This window comes from Abramis brama, assembly GCF_963993115.1.
Source record: "Abramis brama genome assembly, contig: SCAFFOLD_101, whole genome shotgun sequence".
Lineage (NCBI taxonomy): Eukaryota > Metazoa > Chordata > Actinopteri > Cypriniformes > Leuciscidae > Abramis > Abramis brama.
The window spans coordinates 22,221-45,066 of record NW_028155952.1 but is presented as its reverse complement, the minus strand read 5'-3'; the positions used below and the strand labels follow the sequence as shown (position 1 = coordinate 45,066).

General features: G+C 38.9%; 1 protein-coding gene across 1 annotated transcript in view; it reads right to left on the bottom strand.

Annotated features, from left to right (window-relative positions):
• The window catches only part of LOC311077234 (uncharacterized protein), a 56,138-nt gene extending 33,559 nt beyond the window's left edge, over positions 1–22,579 (bottom strand). Inside the window, exons 1-2 of the mRNA XM_084139058.1 lie at positions 22,392–22,579; positions 10,722–10,829 (exon numbers count right to left, since the gene is read on the bottom strand). Coding sequence (XP_083995184.1) covers positions 10,722–10,773 — 52 coding nt within the window. The 5' untranslated portion in view covers positions 10,774–10,829; positions 22,392–22,579. The remainder of the gene's footprint in view (positions 1–10,721; positions 10,830–22,391) is intronic.
• Positions 22,580–22,846: the final 267 nt, after the last annotated feature.

The following is a 22,846-nucleotide window of genomic DNA, read 5'->3' as shown; positions in this document are numbered from 1 at the left end:
TCCTGTGTGCGAAAATGCCTTGTTGATGCTAGAGGTCAGAGGAGAATGGGCCGACTGATTCAAGCTGATAGAAGAGCAACTTTGACTGAAATAACTACTCGTTACAACCGAAGTAAGCAGCAAAGCATTTGTGAAGCCACAACACGCACAACCTTGAGGCGGATGAGCTACAACAGCAGAAGACCCCACCGGGTACCACTCATCTCCACTACAAATAGGAAAAAGAGGCTACAATTTGCACGAGCTCACCAAAATTGGACAGTTGAAGACTGAAAAATGTTGCCTGGTCTGATGAGTCTCGATTTCTGTTGAGACATTCAGATGGTAGAGTCAGAATTTGGCGTAAACAGAATGAGAACATGGATCCATCATGCCTTGTTACCACTGTGCAGGCTGGTGGTGGTGGTGTAATGGTGTGGGGGATGTTTTCTTGGCACACTTTAGGCCCCTTAGTGCCAATTGGGCATCGTTTAAATGCCTCGGCATACCTGAGCATTGTTTCTGACCATGTCCATCCCTTTATGACCACCATGTACCCATCCTCTGATGGCTACTTCCAGCAGGATAATGCACCATGTCACAAAGCTCGAATCATTTCAAATTGGTTTCTTGACCATGACAATGAGTTCACTGTACTAAAATGGCCCCCACAGTCACCAGATCTCAACCCAATAGAGCATCTTTGGGATGTGGTGGAACGGGAGCTTCGTGCCCTGGATGTGCATCCCACAAATCTCCATCAACTGCAAGATGCTATCCTATCAATATGGGCCAACATTTCTAAAGAATGCTTTCAGCACCTTGTTGAATCAATGCCATGTAGAATTAAGGCAGTTCTGAAGGCGAAAAGGGGTCAAACACAGTATTAGTATAGTGTTCCTAATAATCCTTTAGGTGAGTGTATATATACAGTATATATATTTTTTTCACAAGCAAACGTTGTTTATGAATCATTGACAGAAATTCTTTCACTTTCAAAGGGGTTGTAAACACAGGGTCAAATCAGGTAACCAGGAAATATAACCTGAGAAAAATATTTAAGTACAACACAGATTGACACACCTCAACAGGACACCAAACCAACCTTAACCAATGCTAATCAAATGTTAATCAAATGTAAAGATCCTGTGTTTGAGCTTATTTTTTGTCTAGATTCCAGCTCTGCTCACTCTGGACCGTCAGCTTCAAGAGGTGCATCATGGGAAGCATTTAAACACTGCTTTTTATTTATTTATTAAAATGTAAAAAATTGGTGCAAAAAGTTCAGCCACGGCTCTTTGCGGCCCGCCCTTTTCTTTTGTGGTCTTATTAAAAAGCAACATAACACATTTTATGTGAATTACTGTTATTGTTTAACTTTCTCGTTTTAATACCAACAGTGTGGTTAAAACGTACATTAATAAAGAGCCGTTGGTTTACATGACTATATTCTGAGGTGTTAGTCTGTTAGCAGCATTGTCTTCTGTGAGGTCTTTGTGGGTTAGTGCTTATAGATTTGCTTTACTTGCAGTCAGGTGCAAACCCTCCCGCCAAAAATAAGTCAAATAACAGCACTTTAATGCTGAAAATTTTCAGTTCAGGCAGTATAACAGTAAATCTGCATCATTTGTATCCTCTTGTTATTATTAACACACAGGTGGCATGTGTAAAATGTAACAAGTTTTACACAAAGAAATGAACAGCACTTTTGAGAAACATCATTAAAATGATGTACTTTCTACATGAAGCTGAATGGGTGCCATTATGTTGTCATCACATGACTAATAACAACATTTTTACTTTCAGACAGTGCTCATGACACTTCACAAAGCATATATCTAACATCCAAAGCAATATCCATTGTCATGATGTGTGCACGGATCCTATGCGGGCTGAAAGGTGCCAATAAATCCAAATCCACTGCAATTATTGGGAGCCAGATAAATGTAAACAAAACCTTCTGTGTGCACCTTCATTATTAATAATTCCCCAAGTAATAATTTGTGTTTGGATTATATTATTTGCCTCAGTTTGCATCTAATTTAGATTCTGCAAAACAACCTAGAATTATATATATTTTTTTTTTCTAAGTGACCTTTTCATGTGCTTTTCAAAAGCCTCAATGAAGGACAACGTGCCAAGACATGCACTCTCTTTGTCTACTGCACGTCCTCTCTCTCTCTCTCTCTCTCTCTCTCTCTCTCTGAAATATATTTAGCATTCATTAACATTTCGGTTACAGCGTGCTTATAAAGTGACCCACCAGATTTATATCATTTTATGCATTTATTCAAAACACGCAAAGTCTCTTTCCAAATGACACCAGCCTCTCCTTCCTTCCAGTCTCACAAGGAATGTGATTGTTAAATCATCTAAATTCCTTTAGATGTCCTCATGCATACACCTCAGTCAGTAACATTTGCCGAAAAATAGAAATATATAAAAATAGAAAATGTAATAATGGCACTTATGAGATTTGTGAAACTGATTTAAAAAACAATGGGCCCCTTATACAGTAAATATGCATTTTATTCACAATTTCATATCTATATATGTACAAGTGCATGCGAGTATGTCTAATCAATATTTCATCCCATCCACAAATATTGGCATAGGCGCAGTTAATGGCCAGTTAGCGATCAACAATCTGGGAAATCTGCTTCTTTTTGCACAAAGAAAATTTCAAACCAATTGAGGGGCATTGAAACGAGAAGCACTTTCTTTGTCACCTCACTCCTGAGGAACAATATAGGCCTATGCTAACTGCCCCCAAACCTGAGAATGTGATTCAGGGGCTTTTTTTGTTAATATTCACCCCCTTTTGTATTATTCTTTTTAGTTTAGCACTAGCTGGCTCACAATCTGAGTTTAAAAGCTGCATTGAGAAACATCTGGAGGTGGGAATTATGCTAAAGCCTCATGTATGGGGATATTTGGATATTTAATTTAACTAATCAATCAACGATACTATTGATCAGCATTACCAAACATGGACGTTCCATTAGAAACAAACATTGATGTATTGTTTTAATTTATTACTGTTAAGCTGCTTTGATACAACCTATGTTGTGAAAAGCGCTATATAAATAAACTTGACTTGACTTGACATGTATGGCTTATTTCTACGCTTTTTAGCTTCAGAAGCTCAGAGAGAGTCACTCTGATTTGCGATTTGCATAGTTATAGACCTTACTCTTTATTGTATTGTGAATTAAAACACTGACAAAGGACTATAATATATAAGTATATATATTTACATGTTGACTGCTATTCAGTATGCACTGAAAAAAGTCTAACATTGCTGTTGTTCGTTTAATGTGTATTTTCTCATTGAAATAGCTTAAAATTATTCGTTTTTTCATTTAAAGTAAATGTTTTAGTTTATATTTATGGTTGAATCCATTTTTTTTACATGGATACAATATAAATTGGCAGCGGGACATTAAACTGAATTTATTCATTTGATCAAAGCATTTTTATTAGATTAAACATGATCTGCACATGCGCGTTGTTGAGTTGGAGATCCCGCTTTCCCGCTCTCTGACCTGTTTTTAAAAAAATAAAAAATAAAAAGTCCGTTACAGTTGATCTGTCTGCGAAGAACACACACACACACACACACACAATCTGTTGAGCGGCGGCCGTGACGGTACGGTACACTTCAACAGACCCCTCCAGCCAGGCTGCGACACAGAAGAACTACGACGAGCAAGGTAAAACCAATTATCTTTGTCTAACGTTATTGTTAACGGTTTTTTTTCCAAGTATACATGACTGGCCTTGACTCTGGTCGTATTTTCAGCACTCACACTTGATAGCATGTAAATTATAAGATAGCACTAGTAACGTTAGCATTCTTCATTCAAACTATAACGTTAACGTTACGTTAGCCGCCCTCTGGTCGTGGGTGAGTAACTTAATGCTATCACAGGTCGCTAACGTTAGCTAACTGGCTAATAAATGCAAACTATCATTTCTAAATGCATTTTGTGGGGGCATTGATGTTAGCTAAAGTTACCACCTGTAAGTTAGTTAACGATACAGCTAATGTTATGTTGTATATGTATGTGAATTCAGATGCGTTTGTTGTGCTGAGTGTTTTTAATGTTTGCGCGAAGAGCCTAGAAAATGTTTATTTGCCGATATTAACGTTAACGTTACTGTCTTTTAAGAGCTCTGTGGACTCTGTTTTAAAGCTAACGTTAGCAAGTGAAGATATCAGTATCATATTAAACTAAACGACATTAGTTAGGCATCAACTAACGCTAGATTGAAAAGTTCGTCGAGACAAACTTTATGTTGGCTTGGGAAAGTTTGGACCAGAAAGTACTTTGAATAAGTTTAAAGTAGTTGTAAATATTACATTATTACTTGATTTAGTCTTTCTTGATCATTTTAGAAAGAAAGAAAGATGTTTTTTTAGTACCAAAGTTTGAAGAAGTTTTAACATTTTGAAGGTTTTCAGTTTAGAAATATTAGATGGAATGGAAAATGAGTCTCGATGGATTAGAAATAGTAACGTTAGCTTCTACACAGAATGGCAGCTGATGGAGTGTAATAATGGGCCTTTCCAACTGTCAAAATTTAAATTTAGTTTGGAGCTAGAATGAAAGATTAGTAAGAAAGAAAGTTTTAAAAGCTTGAAGTTTAAAGTAGTTTATAAATAGATAGATAGATAGATAGATAGATAGATAGATTGGAAATATTAGATAGCATGGCAGATAATGGAGTCTAATTGGCCTCTCCAACTGTCAAAATTTTTAATTTAGTGTGGAGTTAGAATGAAAGAAAGAAATATTAGTTAGTTAGAAAGAAAGAAGGAAAGCAGAAAAAACAAAGCATAAGCTTTGGCATAGCATAAGGTCATATTTTATCTTTTATTTACACTCCTAATTGTCTTGTGTTCAGTATTTAATAGCCATAATATTACAAGGCCCAGCTATTTCTAGCTGGTAATGTTAGTTTGCTAGCAGCTACACTGTTAACAGCATTTACGTGTGGTAGAAATTTACCAAAATGTTAGCCAGCTTTCCTAAAATTCTAAAATAAGTATATATCCATTTATGTGAGATGTTCTGTGTTCTTAATTTGTGCATGATGTTAGTAGTTAACACACTTTGATGGCTAACAGCTAAAATGTAATCATGTTTTCTCTTTCAATTTCAGGGAAGCAGCCACCAATCAGTTGTGTTGTGCAACTTATTTGGAAGCTCTTGCCAGTGATCATTGGTAAGTTCTATTTACAATGTCATGAGGGCATTTGTGATAATTAGTAGGGATGCACCGATTGGGAAATTCTGGGCCGATACCGATGTTTAACATAACAACTTGGCCGATAGCCGATGCCGATGTTTTTTCTTTTTGTTATTTATTCCTTCTTTTGTGCCACGGAAACATACAAGTCTTTCGGCTCTTGATCACACTATCCTAGAATGAGCACAAATTCAATCAGACCAATTTATGAAACAAAAAAAAACATTTAATGTCACTTTCTGGTTGACATTAGTTATAACCTTATTTATGACAAGTTATGTTTCAGTTGTTATGAGGAGCAATATGAGAGAGAAATTTGGTAATCATTGTCTGACCCAACATAAAAAAAACATTATAATATTCATTTTATTTTTCGTGTTCGCATTTATGAGGGAAAAAACACGGGTGAATGTTCATACCAAAATATGAAATTTTAAGCGCGCACGCGCTCTTCTGCCTATAAGAACGAGCAGAGAGAGAGAGAGCGAGAGCGAGCCCCGGCCGCGCGCGCGCTCTCACTCACTATTCAGAGCGGTCAAGCTTCCCTGACAGGGCGGCCAGAGCTTCTTTGCAGCTCAAGTCGGCGGCGGTGTGTGCAGTTAACGCTCTATCTGTTAACGGCGCTGAGGGAAAAGCTCCTGCCACTGGAAGAAGCGGTCGCCGCCCATTTGTGTCCTCCTGCGCAGTGCGCACCCATCAAAGCCGTGCAGAACGTCTTCAGCACTCGCGGATCGTGCATAAGTTACTCCGCCGCTTCGCCGCTGTTTCTGCTACACACCATGGTCGTTATTTTCTCGAGAAAAGGAGTTTTCTCATTGCGTTTGCAACGCAATACTCGTTCCCTTATTTCTCAGGGAACCGAGGTTAAAGTAACCGAGTAGGCTACGTTCTGCCTTCCCTTCCACATGAGTCAGGTAACAAAACTGACAAAAATGTTTTTTATTTCACCCCAATGATGATATTTCATATATATACGTAAAGGCTCATTATCCTGTAGGCTATATAATTAAATTAATATAAAGGAGCGATTTGTCCACGAATGACTTAAATGAATAACTAGCCTACTAGTCGACTAGAAAAAACTTTTAGTCGGAAGCAGCCCTTATTCCACATATTTTGCGAAATGAACGAGCGGAGCGGAATATTCAGAAATGCGCTTTTCACTCACGAGCTCTGATCGGAACAAACCCGAACCTCACGGTCTGCAGTTTGCTGAACTTGCGCAGAACTCGGCCTGATGAAAAGTGGGGCCGTGCCTGAGCTACAGGACTTTGAAAATATCGAGATATATTTTTGTCAATAGGCGCACCCCTAACGTACGGTATTAATTTTGATTTCTTCAGGTCTTAAAAAGCCTTAAATTTGACTGTAAAAATTGTGCAGATATACCCTGTTTAATCTAGTCACACCCCTTGTAATAAACATTTGATTCGTTTGATTTGCGCCTATTCAAGTTTTTAAAGTTTACAGTGTATAAGAGCTTGGCACATTATGATCTAACATGAAATCGGGAGATTTCTGAAACTATAATGTACTTATTTTCTCTTTTTTTTATGCAGGAAAATGAGGTTGAAGAACTGGAGCAGACAACCTTGGCGATCTTTATCACTGGAAAAGAGGATCCTCTCCAACCACCCAAAGACTTTAAAATTGTCATCGAAGGAACAGAGGTCCTGTATGAGTTGCCATCGGTTGCAACTGCTTTTGCCATGGTCTTTGGGCTCATATACACTCTTAACCTAAAATATCCAAAAAGGCTGCAGTTCACCTTTGAATTTGTGCAAAAGGTCCTGATGGAGCTTGATGGAAAAAAGATGACCCCAAAAGTCACTAGACTGACCACCCAGCTGTACAGCACAGAGTAGGCAGAGCTGAATTGCACAGACTTGCTTAATTTTATGTTCCATTTGTGGTTAAATTTTATGGTGTTTTTACAGCCAAGACTTTGGATCCTTTTAATAAGAGGTTGCACTTACAAGGCTGCATTTTCACTGCAGCATTTACAAATGTGGCTGCCCAAGTTCGATGGCTACCAGCCTCAAAGGCTGAAGTAGGCAGTGTTCTGAAGTGTTTAGAAATGACTTAAAGGAACACCACCGGTTTTTCATATTAAACTGTTATTCCCATAATTAAGACAAGTTGATGCATACCTCTCTCGTCTCAGTGCGTGCACTCAATCGCTCTGGCAGACGGTGAAACTTTGATAGCAATTAGCTTAGCCCAGTTCATTCATTAGGATCCAAACAGATGAAGTTAGAAGCGACCAAACAACTCCACGTTTTCCCTATTTAAATACAGTTACACGAGTAGTTACACGACCAAGTATGGTGACAAAATAAAACGTGACGCTTTTCTAAGCGGGTAAAATGGATAACTATAATGTATGGCGGAATAGCACTTGGGAGCACTTCGACTCAGCGCAGTAATATCATCACTCCTGAGGGTGAGAAGATTGATTAGGAGTGATAATAACTGCGCTGAGTCGAAGTGCTCCCAAGTGCTATTCCGCCATACATTATAGTTATCCATTTTACCCGCTTAGAAAAGCGTCACGTTTTATTTTGTCACCATACTTGGTCGTGTAACTACTCGTGTAACTGTATTTAAATAGGGAAAACGTGGAGGTGTTTGGTCGCTTCTAACTTCATCTGTTTGGATCCTAATGAATGAACTGGGCTAAGCTAATTGCTATCAAAGTTTCACCGTCTGCCAGAGCGATTGAGTGCACGCACTGAGACGAGAGAGGTATGTATCAACTTGTCTTAGTTAAGGGAATAACAGTTTAATATGAAAAATCGGTGGTGTTCCTTTAAGAATTTTGATCCTTTTGTAAGAGGTTGCACTTAAAGGCTGCTTTTTTACTGCAGCATTTACAAATGTGGCTGCCCAAGTTCGATGGCTACCAGCCTCGCCACCAACTTTGTTGGCTCAGAGTTTTGTTTGAGCTATTACATATACATTAGTTGTATTTAAATGTAGAGCTTACAGCTCTGTATCAGAAACTCTGTCAGTGTCTTAGGAGTTCCACTGTTCACTGTCTGAGGAGCAGATTCAGGATTTGTCTCTGGTGTTCAGCTGAAAGAGACTGTTAATCATCATATAGGCCTACATTTTAAACAGGTATACAATACTGTCATAACATTTAATGTGTTCTGTCAGGACAAACCTTCCTAATTTAATATTACTACTAATGTGATGTCATCAAGTGAGTGATGATTTGAAATATGTAACAAATTTGTGGGCTCAAAGTATTTTTGTGTGAAGCAGACTGTTAATCTTCATACATTTGAAACATGTTCAATGTTGTCAGTTTATTGAACAATAAATAAATGTTTTAAAGGAAAGTGTTCTGAGTAGTTATTGATAAAAATGTATTAAAAGCATTTTTTTTATTTGATTTATTATACATTTCAAATAATGACAACTGTTATTTTTTTTATTTGAGATAACCTAAAATAATAAATTTACTGGGACCTATACATATTAGTTTGATTTAACTTAAAATAATTAGTTTGTTTCAGCCTAAAATAATTAGTTTGGATCAACCTTTAAAAAGTGTTTGCATGGATTTAAACTTTTCAGTTTAATCTAAATTAAATTATTTACTTTGAGTCAATGTCAAATATTTCGTGTGATTGATTACTTCAATTTTTTTAAGTTGATCCAAGGTTTTATTTTTTTCAGTGTGTGCATGCATTATCATGTTTCATATGTACTTTATCATATTAAATATATCTATTAAAATATAGCATTCTGGCTTCCCCTTCAGTTAAAATCACGTTCACTTAAATAAAATATTTAAATATGTGTGCATTAAAAACATTTATTTTGTGATTCCACTTGCCATGACCATTGTTGGGTTTTCCTCATTCTTCCCAGTCTGTGTGAGTATTCACAGCGGTGGGTTTAGTTTACGTGCTGATTCAATGAGGCCGTATTTCTTGTAACTGATTGTTTGTTATACTTGTATAATTGTGACTTTAAATCCCCCTGTGATTGACACACGTATGTTTCATCAAGTATTTTCTTTCTTTAAGTGATTTTCTTACGTCGATTTTATCCTTCAGCATCATGCATTGTTGCTCACGCTGCTCTCAGTGCTACAAATTAAACAGAGTAAAGATTATGCGTATTTATTATACTGCACGAGTCCTCATAACCTGTTTGTGACCCCAGATGTGATGAAGGAGGATTGAAGGGACACATTTCAGCATTCAAGAGTGATTCTGAGTTGTCACAACGCAGATAACACACCACTACATATGGAAGACTACACTGTGTGAAAAATCAGTATTGACACTCAATATTTGAATATTCGAATAAACCAACACTGAATATTTTGGAGAACGTTCTTATCACAAAAGGTTTTTTTTTTTTTTTTTTTTTTTTTTACAATACAAAACAATAGACAATACAGAAACTCTTTAAACTAAACTTTTAACTCTTTATCTAACAGATCTCTCAAGATCTCAGCAGAAAGACATACATATACACACATACAGTATATATATATATATATATATATATATATATATATATATATATATATATATATATATATATATAGCTTTAATTCTGATTTATTTCTCTCAGTTAATTATTAAATATTTACTGAGAGAAATAAATCAGAATTAAAGCTGTAGGTACAAATCTCATAATCATCATCATCATCATCATCATCATCATCATCATCATCGTCATCTCAAATAAATCAACCTACAAAACTACTGAAAGCTTAAAGGTGTGGGGTATGTAATTCTCTTTTTTGGCCATTTTTTCAAAATCACTTAAAATCCTATTCCTAACCCACTTACAGCCACTGAGTTAGAAGCACTGAAATAAAAATTAAGCAATTTAATCATCTGTGGAACGGGCAGGACTCGAAAAACTCCAGCCAATCATTTCCAAGGCCACCTAGAATCATTGGACAGTAAGTGCGTCAATCAAACGGTCGTACCATCCCCCCCTCCCCCCATCCATGTCCATGTTCTTTGAAGGGGTGGAGTCAAAGGAAAGAAGGTAGGACCATTTGAGTTGTGTATTTTCAAAATCTGCCGGCCGTTTTGCAAATTACATACCCCACCTTTAAGACATCAAGCAAAGTCATGTTGAAAATGACAAGTAAACCAGGAGGGATTCATCTAAATGTGCTCTTAATATTTACTAAATATAACACATGATTTTACACACTATTGAAGGAGGACACGTGATGACGTTTTTTCTTCACTATCGGGTACCAATAATACATTTTAAAAAGAAAATAAATGAAATAATTTGTAAAGAAATCCATATGTAGGCACAAACTCATTTCAAGCGTTTTAGCAGAAGCCTCTGCCAGCAAAAATTATTTTTAAGATCATGAGCAACATAAATTCAGTCAAATGTGTGCAAAACTGATACTGTAAGTTTGCAGATATTTTAAATAGGACATAATAAACAATCTGCCTTGCCGCAGACTTATCTTGAAGAGAGAAAAACAGTGCACATACCGTTCGATATAACTGGAATCACAGTCAGAGAAATGAACATAAGCAGGTCCATGTTCAGCTGAAGTTATGATCATCTTCTGGATCGTTAAAGTGAAATCTGTAAGAGATCTGGCGCATGAAGGCAGTGTGTTTAAACTTGTATTGTTTTCTTCTATGTGTTTGACAAAGAAATTTGAAACTGCAGCTCATCCAGATAAAATGGAAAAACATCATGAAGAAAGTGAAAATAAAAAATAAAAAAGCATCTGTAAAGGCAGTATAGTCTAAAACATCTCGGTTACATATGGTAACCCTCGTTCCCTGAGGGAAGGAACGGAGACGCCACGTCGAGACCGCCGAATAGGAATCTGGCTAGAAAGGCCAATCTACTTCGAGTGAAACCATTTGCATCAGCTGTGCAGCCTCGCAGCGCGGGTATAACAAGCAGCTGGTGTGATTGCACTTTGTCACGATACCACACACAGGAAACAGGGGTAGATCCAATAGCAGTTTAATGGGTAATCCGTAAATCATAAAACCAGTCCAGGCAGGGGTCAAAATCCATATAAGCAATCCATAAACGAGAAACAAAACAAGAACAGGCAAGAAAACAGACCTCCAACATGGTGTGACGAATAACAAGGACTCCGTGACAAACACTGAACCAACAGGGTATATAAATACACAGAAACTAACAAGGGAACGGGAAACAGCTGAGTGCAATGAACAGTGATGAGTCCAGACAAGGATTGTGGGAAATGATGTTCATGAAGTAATGGTGACAGTATGAGGAAGAGACCTCTAGTGGACACCCGGGATACACAAACCAGACACTGTGACACACTTCAGTTTTTGGCTGAGGAGCCAAGCCTGAAAAAAGCTGGTCACCCCAGCGGGCAGCAGCAGATGTGGCAACGGGACGTGGCGAGACCGACGAATAGGAATCCCTACAAAAGGGCCACAGCTGCTGCACCCCATCCAGCGCCCTGTGTAAGCCTCCACACCTTGCCTGGAAGGACAAAAGGAGAGGGCTTACACCGAGTGTATCTGTCACTGTTGTTCCGTGATAACCCATACAGTGAGATTATTGGATAACACTGGGAAAGCGTGCCTGATCTGAGGGAGGGGAACATCAAGCGTGCCGCATAAGCCCTGAAAAGTGAAGCCAAAACGTCTCAATCGCCCCCCGGTGACTGGTCCTAGTAAAGGTCATAAACCCCGCCTCCCCGTGTTTTAAACAATTTAATTACACTTCAAATATCTTTTTTTCCGAAGGTGGTTTCTGTCATTTACTGTAGTTTTTATCACGCTGATGTAAATTCAAGTGTTTGTTTTTAAAATAAGTTTGTTTTTAGTTAGTTATTTGATGCTATAAAACCGGTGGTGTGACGTCATGATTGACAGCTGTGATTGACAGGTTCTCTGAGCAAAGTAGTCACTGAAGCACCAACAGACTTTTTTTCAGGATCTTCGGAGGACTGAGGAGATTGGAGCTTTAAATTTAATATCTAAATTTCTATAATTAATTATTTCACACCGAGAGTAAGGGCGGGGCCTTGATTTCGCGGCTTTACTTCCTGCTCACTACTGCACAGGTCTGGTCCCGAAATTGCTACTGCGCAGACTTAAGCCCCAAGATGTCAGCGTCATATCGGGACACTGGCGGCTTCACTTCTCACCACTTCTCGTCCATATTATTCTGCAGTCTATGGGGAACACTGCAGGAGCCACATTCTTAAAAGAGTTATGTGGGAATACACCTATGGACTAACCCGAGGGTTGTACTGCATATGAATAGTGGGTGACTTAGCCCAAGGGAAAGACACAGTCACCGTCTAGGAGCAGCCGTGAAGAATACACACACATGGGATCCCAGTAGGGTCACACATATGGGACCCAGCCTAGACCCGGTTCTCAAGGATTCAGCGGATAAAGGCCTGTCACCAGACGCTCCACCATATCCGGGCCGAGGGTGTTGGATGCAACCTGAGCGGGCAGGGCTACCCTTGAGCTTGGTAAGCCAAGGCGATGGCATCTACTATCCACGCTTGCAGGTTCACTACCTGATCTCTAAAGGGAGTGGTAGGAACCTTGGGCACATAGCCAGGCCGGGGTCTCAGTACAACACGGTTGTCACCCGGCCCGAACTCTAGGCACGATTCATCGACCGAAAATGCTTGCAGGTCCCCTACCCTCTTGATCGAGGCCAGTGCAATCAGCAGCAAAGTCTTCAAGGAGAGAAGCTTTAAGTCTGCTGAATGCAAAGGCTCAAATGAAGCATCCTGAAGTGCTCGAAGCACCAGGGAAAGGTCCCAAGAGGGTATGGAGGGGGGACGAGGAGGATTTAATCGTCTCGCCCCCCTAAGGAACCTGACGACCAGGTCGTGCTTTCCTACTGTTTTGCCATTTATAGTGGTCATGATATGCTGAAATAGCGGCAGCATGTACTTTGAGGGTGGAGGGAGACAGGAGCACGAGTTCTGGGAACCAGGTCCTGGTGGGCCAGTAGGGAGCCACCAGAAGGACCTGCTCCTCATCCTCCCTGACTTTGCACAGAGTCTGTGCAAGTAGCCTCACTGGGGGAAATGCATATTTGCGGAGGCCCTGGGGCCAGCTGTGTGCCAGTGCGTCCATGCCGAGTGTTCCCTCGGTGAGGGAGTAAAACAGCTGGCACTGGGAAGTCTCTGAGGCAAACAGGTCTACCTTAGCCTCACCGAACTCTCTCCAAATCAGCTGAACCACCTCGGGGTGGACTCGCCATTCTCCCGGGAGAACAGCTCGTGATAGTTCCACAGCATGCCTGGACACCTGTTCCAAGGGGACTCCTGCCCGCAGGAACGAGGGGTCTGACCACGGGTTGAAGGTCTGGCGGCACACTGGTGTTATTGTCACCCGGCGGGTGCCATGATGCCACGCCCATCTCGGTCTCATATGCAGCAGCCCGAGTGGAGTTACCGCTGCTGCCGCTGCCATATGCCCCAGGAGCCTCTGAAAGAATTTCAGTGGGACCGCCGTCCTGCCTTTGAACGTGTTCAAGCAGTTCAGCACTGACTGAGCACATTGCTCTGTGAGGCACGCTGTCTGTGCGACTGAATCCAACTCCATACCGAGAAAAGAGATCCTCTGCACGGGGGCGAGTTTGCTCTTTTCCCAGTTGACCTGAAGGCCCAGCTGGCTGAGGTGCCTGAGCACGAGGTCCCTGTGTTCGCATAACTGATCTCGAGAGTGTGCTAGTATGAGCCAGTTGTCGAGATAGTTGAGGATGCGAACGCCCTGTTCTCTCATGGGAACAAGGGCCCCCTCCGTGACTTTCGTGAAGACACGGGAAGATATGGACAGCCTGAAGGGCAGGACCTTGTACTGATATGCTCAACCCTCGAACATAAAGCGCAGAAACGGCCTGTGTCGAGGAAGAATCGAGACATGAAAGTACACGTCCTTCAGGTCGATCGCTGCAAACCAATTTCGGGGACGGACGCATTCGAAAATGCGTCTCTGCGTGAGCATTTTGGACGGTAGCTTGTGAAGGCTCTGATTCAAAATTCGTAGATCCAAGTTCGTTCGTGACCCACCGCTTTTCTTGGGTACAATGAAGTAGGGACTGTAGTGCCCTGACCTCATATCGGCTCATATCGGTGGAACACAGGGACTCGGCTTAAAATAAACTGTCAAATCATGTGTAGGCCTACATATTGCTATTTTTTTTTCAGTACCACATGAGCTCATGTTTATTTTAATATCAACTATCTAAAAAGTGTGCATTCATGAACTTTTTGAATGCACACTTTTTAGATTTGAAACTGGGATCCCCAGTTCTGCTGCACAGCGCCGCAATATAAAGTTAAGAAAACTAAACAGCCGAGAGAAATATATGTCTGCTACCTCAGATTTAACGTTTGATCTGTACATCAGCATCGGGGAATAACATAATCTCGGTCACGACAGAGAAAGCTGTGCAAAACTTACATGTACAAAAGTAACAGTGAAGACTTCAATGTAAACACAGCTTTAGTGTCTTTATCAGCTTTTCCATATCACAATTCATCACCCTGATAATAATCACAAATAACATACTGCTCGCTCCATTTCTGTAATTCAACGAATTAATGAGTCTCTCACCCTTTGCTCTATAGTTTTCTTCGTCAACAGCCGCTTGCTCCCCCTGCTGGTGAGGCCAACTAACAGCTATGGAGATTATCAATCGGCAATCTACTGATATTCCTGCCGTTCCCGGATGTCAAATGTTAAATTTTCTGTCGAATTTCAACAACTCAATTTGTGGAAGCGAATTTGTAAAGCGAAATAAAATGGACCGAAAATTGTCGGTCGAATATTAAACAGAATTAACATTTTGGAAGTGAAATCTGAAAGGTAAATATGGATTATTGATTTTTAATAATGAAAACGTGTGTGAAATGTTTGGAATTGAAATATTCACAGCTTAAATATACAACCATGTTGAATTTTAGCCCATAAAATGGTTTTAAAATGGAAGCAGGGTTAATGCAATGCATATTTTTTCAAGTAGTGCAATTCAGCAGGTCGGGGGGGCTGGCGACGCCATCACCTGTAATCAAAATAAAATTTTGCTACATTCATTGCGGGACATTTATTGCAATCGCAAGTGTCTTAACTTAGTGTAAAACACAATTAAGAAAAATAACATTTAAATTATCATTTTGCTACATTTTTTGCTTGAACATGTTAAACATATCTAATAATTTCTTTAATACTTTTTAATTTTAATTTTGCAACTTTAAATCTAAAGCGTTAAAATATGTATTCAATTTACATATTAAAACTAGTGTATAAAATGGAAAATGTAAATTGTATAATTAAATGATCATTTTTCATTTTGCAACAAACGTTGCCATTTTAAATATTGCATTGTCATTTTGCATATTACATTTAATAATGAAAACGTGTGTGAAATGTTTGGAATATTGCTGCCCATATGCTTCCATATTTTCTTGATGAACAGGCATATAGCCTACTGGAAATATTGTTCGTTGTTTCGTGTGTGTGTGTGTGTGTGTGTTCAGTTAGTGTGTTTCATCAATATCTGCTCATTCTTGCTCTCAAGATTTCCAAATGATCTCTGTCATAAAGCCAGATGCAGGAATATGATCACGTGATGCTGATGATGACGTCACGGCACCAGAGAGGAACAAATCACGTGTACTGAAACAATCATGTACTCTGAAATGTAATGGATTTATTAATAGGATTGATCACAGGTTTGGAGGAGCTTTGCAGCACAAGCTGTTTGGAGAGAAGTGTCACTTCAGAAATATTTCCAGTAGGCTATATGCCTGTTCATCAAGAAAATATGGAAGCATATGGGCAGCAATATTCAATTTGAAATGTAATATGCAAAATGACAATGCAATATTTAAAATGGCAACGTTTGTTGCAAAATGAAAATGATAATTCAATTATACAATTTACATTTTACATTTTATACACTAGTTTTAATATGCAAATTGAATACATATTTTAACGCTTTAGAGTTAAAGTTGCAAAATTAAAATTAAAAAGTATTACAGAAATTATTAGATATGTTTAACATGAATTTTAAACAAGGGGCAACATTCTAATCTGAAAAATGAAGCCTACCCATGTTAAAATGTCCGTTTTCACAGCATAAATTCATGTTTTTACAGGTTGGTCCCATGGACTTTTATTGTATTTTTCGATAGAGTAAGTAAGAGGTACAAGAAGCTATACAAAAAAAGCAAACAATTCAGTCAAACATACAAAGTCAGCGCTCTAGTCTAACCATACAACGGTAAAGTTAACCCAGCTAACACACAACGTAACAGTTACGTAATGTATTCGTACTTTTTGGTCACGTTATGACACAACTGAAATTTAACAAAAAGAGACTGGGTTGAGTTTTGTCATTTTAAATTTTAATACAACGAAGATGGTCTGTAATGTTGTTTACTGCAACATCTGTTGATTAGTACAAATGCACATATTGCCTGGACCATATTAAAATGTTTAATATATAGCAGAGCGAGCGGAGTGATGCAGAATAACCAGACTTGCGTCCTCGGGAGTCATTCTCCTGAGTCGGACTTGGCAATTAAGTCCGAACTTTGCGTACTTGCTATCGAGAAATGCCTAATGTCGGCGCTTGGCTTCTTGTGACAAACACGCTGAGAAGCAAGAACAAGATCTGCTGTATGTCATCCATTGTTGTTTATGTTGCTTTCTTCGCGCGAAAATGACATCGTTCCAGTCTCACACAAAGATAAGAGATAAGAGACGAAACCATGGACGAAACAATGGATGAAGACGCAGCAGGTCCATCCCGGGAGTATTTTTTTTCCCAGGATGGTAGGGGAAGACTCATGAATATTCATTAGGGAAGTCATCCCTGATTGGTCTGATGACCTACCCCTAACCCCGCCCCTAAACCTACCCATCACGGGGGTTAAGACCAATCAGGGATGACTTCCCTAATGAATATTCATGAGTCTTCCCCTACCATCCTGGGAAAAAAAATACTCCCGGGATGGACCTGCTGCGTCTTCATCCATTGTTTCGTCCATGGTTTCGTCTCTTATCTAAATCTGACCATGGAGTTGACTTTGGCGGAAAGCTGAAGGTGATTGCTGATAGGCTGTCCCAATCAGTGGCGCCTGCACAATCCAATCACATTTGAGAGGGAAACAACAAATTGAGGGTTTCTTTTTTCCTTTTTTTTTTTTTAGAAGAAGTAACGGGTACTCACAGTTATGGATAGAAATGTAGTGGAGTAAAGAGTACAATATTTGCCTCTCAAATGTACGTGAGTAAAGTCATGAGTACTCCCCAAAAATGATACTCGAGTAAAGTACAGATCCCTCAAAATTGTACTTAAGTACTGTACTCAAGTAAATGTTCTCAGTTACTGTCCGGCTCTGCCGCTCACGTGGTGTTTGCATACTTTACCACAGCTGAAGTGAAATAAATGCAATATTTGCCAAATAATACACAGATGTTTCAGAGACATTTTCATTCAATACTTTATGTACTGCTTCATACAGCGTCTGTTTGAACAAGAATAAAGTTCAACATAAGCTACTATCAATGAAGTGGAGTCTACGTTTTTTAAGCAGTTTTAATTTGATAAACATGACACAATATAACATGACAACGACACGAAAAGAGTGTTTACTGTTATAAAAAATGATTTGTGAGCTTTAGAGGAACTAAAGGTGTTCGAATAAACACGAAACACACGTGATCGTTGTCATGCAATGGATCTGGCCAGTCGTGGAACAGCTGTGTCGTCATCAGCCCTCCTGCAGCCGCTCTTGAGAAGCTGCGCTGGCTGAGTTCTCCGGTTACTCTCGAATTGCTCGCGCGGTAGGGGAGACCGGGGACAGTTGTAACAGGGGATGGTTGCAACATGTCATTTTTCTCCAATCAGAAACAAGCTAGAGTGATGACACTCATACTGAACATGCACAGTTAGACCCTCCCCCCACCAAGAAAACGGTAGACATATTCAACATCTGCTTCTGCATTTATTGAACAAAACTTGTTTTGGAGGTATGAAAGTAAATTTTTTCATTAGATATATTTTTGTCATACTGTCCTGAAATTTTGTATGAATTAATCAAAACTTACTTAGTTTGAATTATTGTTTTGTTGACTTCTAAGTGACATGGTTAGCATGTGTCAAAGTCAGTGTGTCTAGCAGGAGTATGATGTTCTGTCATGGCTGATAGGGTCGGGGACGGTTGCAACAAATTATAAATTGCATGTTTAATAAAAGTTTGTTGCATTGCAAATTGTTCAATTCTTCCTGTCTGACACTGAAATATGGAGGGATTAAATAGAATCTGTAATTCCTGCACACTGAATCTATGTAGGCCTATGTTCTACACATGAACAAACAAAACTCAATAACCGTTATTTGATAAATATGACTAAATAAATAAATAATAGGCTACAATAATATTATTGAAATAAATAATACTATAATATTATAGTAGGCCTAAAACAGTTAATATTTTCAGAATTATATGCTCACTGAGACAAAAAGCTTAAGTTAATTAATGAAATTTAAGGTATTTTTAATCATGTTGCAACCGTCCCTGGGTTGTGTTGCAACCGTCCCCTGGGTCGGGGTCAGTTGCAACATCTGACTTCTTCCATTCAAATAAATACTGTGAACGATATGTCATATATAATCATCTTTAAATGGTATGGGTAATTAGCAGACAGATGCAAGTTTAATATATACAAATTTGGTTGGTCTAGTCCAAATAGTCTCTGAGTAATTGAGAGAAATGCAAAAAGTGTTGCAACTGTCCCCGGTCTCCCCTACTTTGATGGCATACGTCACAGTCACGTGGCGTCTAAGCTGTATCAAGTCGGACAAAACTTCTAACCGGCATGCACTGCTTCAAGTCAGCCGCCAATCGGTCTGCGCAGAGCTGCATGAAGTCAAACAAGCCTAAGGTAAACGACCCTGAACAGCTGTCCAATCAAAGAAGGTGACAAAAAGGTACATGTTGATTCCAGAGATATTTGTTATACGAGATGGCAAACATCACCACTTTTCAATAAAAACTGTTCTGAGACGCTCTGGAACTTCATTAATGGTTATCATGGCAAAGTTAAAGCTATACAGGTCTCTGGAGACGCCACTGCACTGTGTGCTGTTTTATTCTCTGAAGTTATCAGGAATGAAAACATATTTTTCCTTAACTTCCTCATGATGGAGAACTTTAAATCATGGAAAGAGTTTAAAGACAATCACCCCATGTTAACAGGAGGATCATGGAAAGATCAGAATCAGAGTAATTCTGTCCCAGAAAAGGTTAGAGAAAGAGAAAAGGAACTCCTTCGCACTTGTGTCAAAAAAAAATTACGAGAGATCAAGAAAAAAGAGGCGCTTTATTCGAGATTGCTCCTCTAAATGAAGAAGCAGATTGACCATGTGTTACAGAGCAGGCTCCCGCACCGCCTCCTCTTCACCACCGTCTCCGGAATATTAACATTACTCACTCACCGAACTCCAATTCCCATAATGCCTCTCACCTGGGACTGATTGCACTACACACCTGCACCTCATTCACACACACATAAACCACTTCCACACAGACATTCAGTGCGAAGTCTTATAACTAGCACACAGTCCACAGTTAGGGCGGTTATAACTTTTCTTAAAGAAACCCAACTGGTAGCCTAAGTTGAATTTAGTTTTTTTGTTGTTGTTGTTGTTGTTGTTTCTTTTCCCCCTCTTTCTTCCTGGAGGTTGAGGAGCTCAGGGTGGAAGCTGGAGGAGCTGAACACGCAGCGCCAGCTGAAGCTTGGGCTTTGATCCTATAGGATGTTAAAGGTTTTTTTTTTTTTTTTGGATGATGACGTCCCAATGTGATCACACCTCAGTCCAGTAGATGGCGGTAATGCACACTGATTGCAAGCTGCCAATAAAATTTACAGAACTGTCTTTATCTAGAATACGGACAAATGCCATTTACGTCTTCTATTCATCGCTTGTAACTGTGTTACACATTCGTAGATAAGATTTGTTGATCTTATGCCTTATAGATTCTTGAAGTGGTAATAAATACCACTATATTTAATTCTGGACTATAAATTCAGTCAGAGAGCTGTCGCAAGGTATCCCAACTGAAACTATACCATCTATCCCCATTGATAAAGCTAAACCTATTTTTAAAATAAAGGAAATATCTGAATCAGAGGTTATCAAAATTATAACCTCGCTAAGGAATTCAAAAGCAAAGGATTCATGGTTTGGATACCACATTTTTAAAATCACACAAGGACGCACTTGCACATCTGATCAACCTGTCAGTTAGGCAAAGTACTTTTCCAAGCTCTTGGAAAACAACATGTATCTCCGATATATAGAACAATGGTGTCAAATTATAGATCCATTAGTATTCTATCAGTGATATCCAAGGTGATAGAAAAATGGGTAGAAGAACAGCTGAAAAACCATCTAAACTTGGGCCACACCCAATGCAATTTGAATTTCGCACAACCACAGAGACAGAGCAAACTGTTTCCTTCTTAAAAACATCCAAGTAAAATTAGATGAGGGTGGTATTGTCACGGTACAGAGAGAGGCAGACAGGTAAATGGTGAAAAAGACAGGTATAGTAGGCACAGTTTTTTTGGACCTTAAGAAGGTTTTGACACTGTGAATCACCAGACACTATTATCAAAATCATCTTTTTTTAATTTTTCGCATGAGGCATGCAATGGATGGAGTCCTACTTAACTGACAGGGAACAGAGCATGACAGTCATACAGGACTTTCACTTCCCATCATGCTTTGCACAGGGCTGAAGTGGGAGAGTCAATTTTGAAATAAAGCGATATTTTATTATTTTTTTAGCAAGTTGAGAAAACGGAGAGACTTGTTAATGTTTGATGTTCTATTATGTTGGTATTTAAAATTTTTGGTTATGTTAGTAAGTGTTGAGCCTGTACTTGGATCAAGGACCTGCTATGGTAATACTGTGGTTGACTATATGGTAATACTGTTGTTGACTATGGTAATACTGTGGTTGAAACCAGTATTGCTTCTAGACTGCCAACACTGAACACCACATGTGAATATGACCACATATCTCGCAATTTTGCTTTTAAAAAAATATGTATTTGAACTCTTAGATATTTTAACTCTTACATTTTGTTTCTACTCCTGGAGTTTTATTCTGTCAAAATATATATTTCTTCTTGACAAGTTAATATTATGTGAGCATAGAGTGTCATTCTGAGTCATTTTATGAGAGAGAATTTACTCAGTGACATCAGAACGACCAAACTTTTCCACTTTTCTGTATATATTTAATGAACCTGGTGTGCTGCTAAATAATCTAAAGATAGACAGGTAGAGGGCGCTACATATCCAACTAAAAAATGCAATAAGAAACATGTCTCCATTACAATGGACAAAACCTTTCTGTAAATGTGTTATTCAACGATAAATCGAGGAATCAATGTAAGCAGTAGATGCTTACTGATGGTGGCATCTGGTGGCCGAGGGTTGGAAAAACTCTTAGGACTTCTCAGGAAGGATCTAAAGATATTAACAAATCCACCCTACTCTGTTTTTTTCTTCCACTTTGCATTTCAGGACTTCCGTATTGTTCTGTATTTGACTGCTGAACTTGTTCTGCTTGTTTTTTCTGTCAGTCTGCTGGCAGCAGCTCTGTGTTGATGCGTCATTGTGAACATTGTGAATTTGCATTTCCTTCAGTCCAGCTTGTGCTTTTAAAATGATAATTCGGCTGAGATTAGTCGATTTGTTTCTCCGTTTTTTAGTAAGATTTGGTGTGAAAGAATTTAAAGACTAGGAACACAATTATAAGAACACTGTAAAAAATTTCTAACCCTCCCAAATCAAAAATTTCAAGTGACCGATAACATCTAAATTTTTCAATTGGCCCAAGTGAAAATCTGTAAATTTAATTTTATAATTTACAGAATTTCACTTGGGCCAATTGAAAAATTTAGATGTTATCGGTCACTTGAAATTTTTGATTTGGGAGGGTTAGAAATGTTTTACAGTGAAGGTAACATGAAAATGAAGACAAACTTTTCATTAAAAAGAAAGAAATTTAGCAAAGAAAAGAAAATGAAATCATCTCAGATAATTATGGAATAAAATAAGTTTGGCAACAACATATTCAGTCAATATCTGTAAGATATTCTCACCTGTAGATGTGGAAATCCCCTCTGATGTTCCTGATTCACTCACTCCACACTAATTAGAGCAAATAAAATAATACAAGAGCATGAACTATACCAGACAGGGGTATTCAGTTCAAGACTGTCTAGAAATAGTTATAAACGTCCATCAGAGCAGCAGACGGCTATAGCACTGTGTGTTACATCCTTGTGTTGGGTGTGCCAGATTTATTTCCTGCTTGTTCACTTTCACTTTCTTAGGTACACCTGATTGGTTCAGGTTTTTATTTTTATTTTTATTTTTTATCATAACAGACGTAACACAGAATGACAATAATATATTACATCCCAGATAGCAACATTGTTTCGGCCCACATCTGGCACATGTGGAAAGATGATCTGGCCCACAAGCAGGCCATAGCAATGCCACATGTCAGCCAAGAGCAAAGAAATAAACCAGAACTGGACCTTATCTGAGCCAC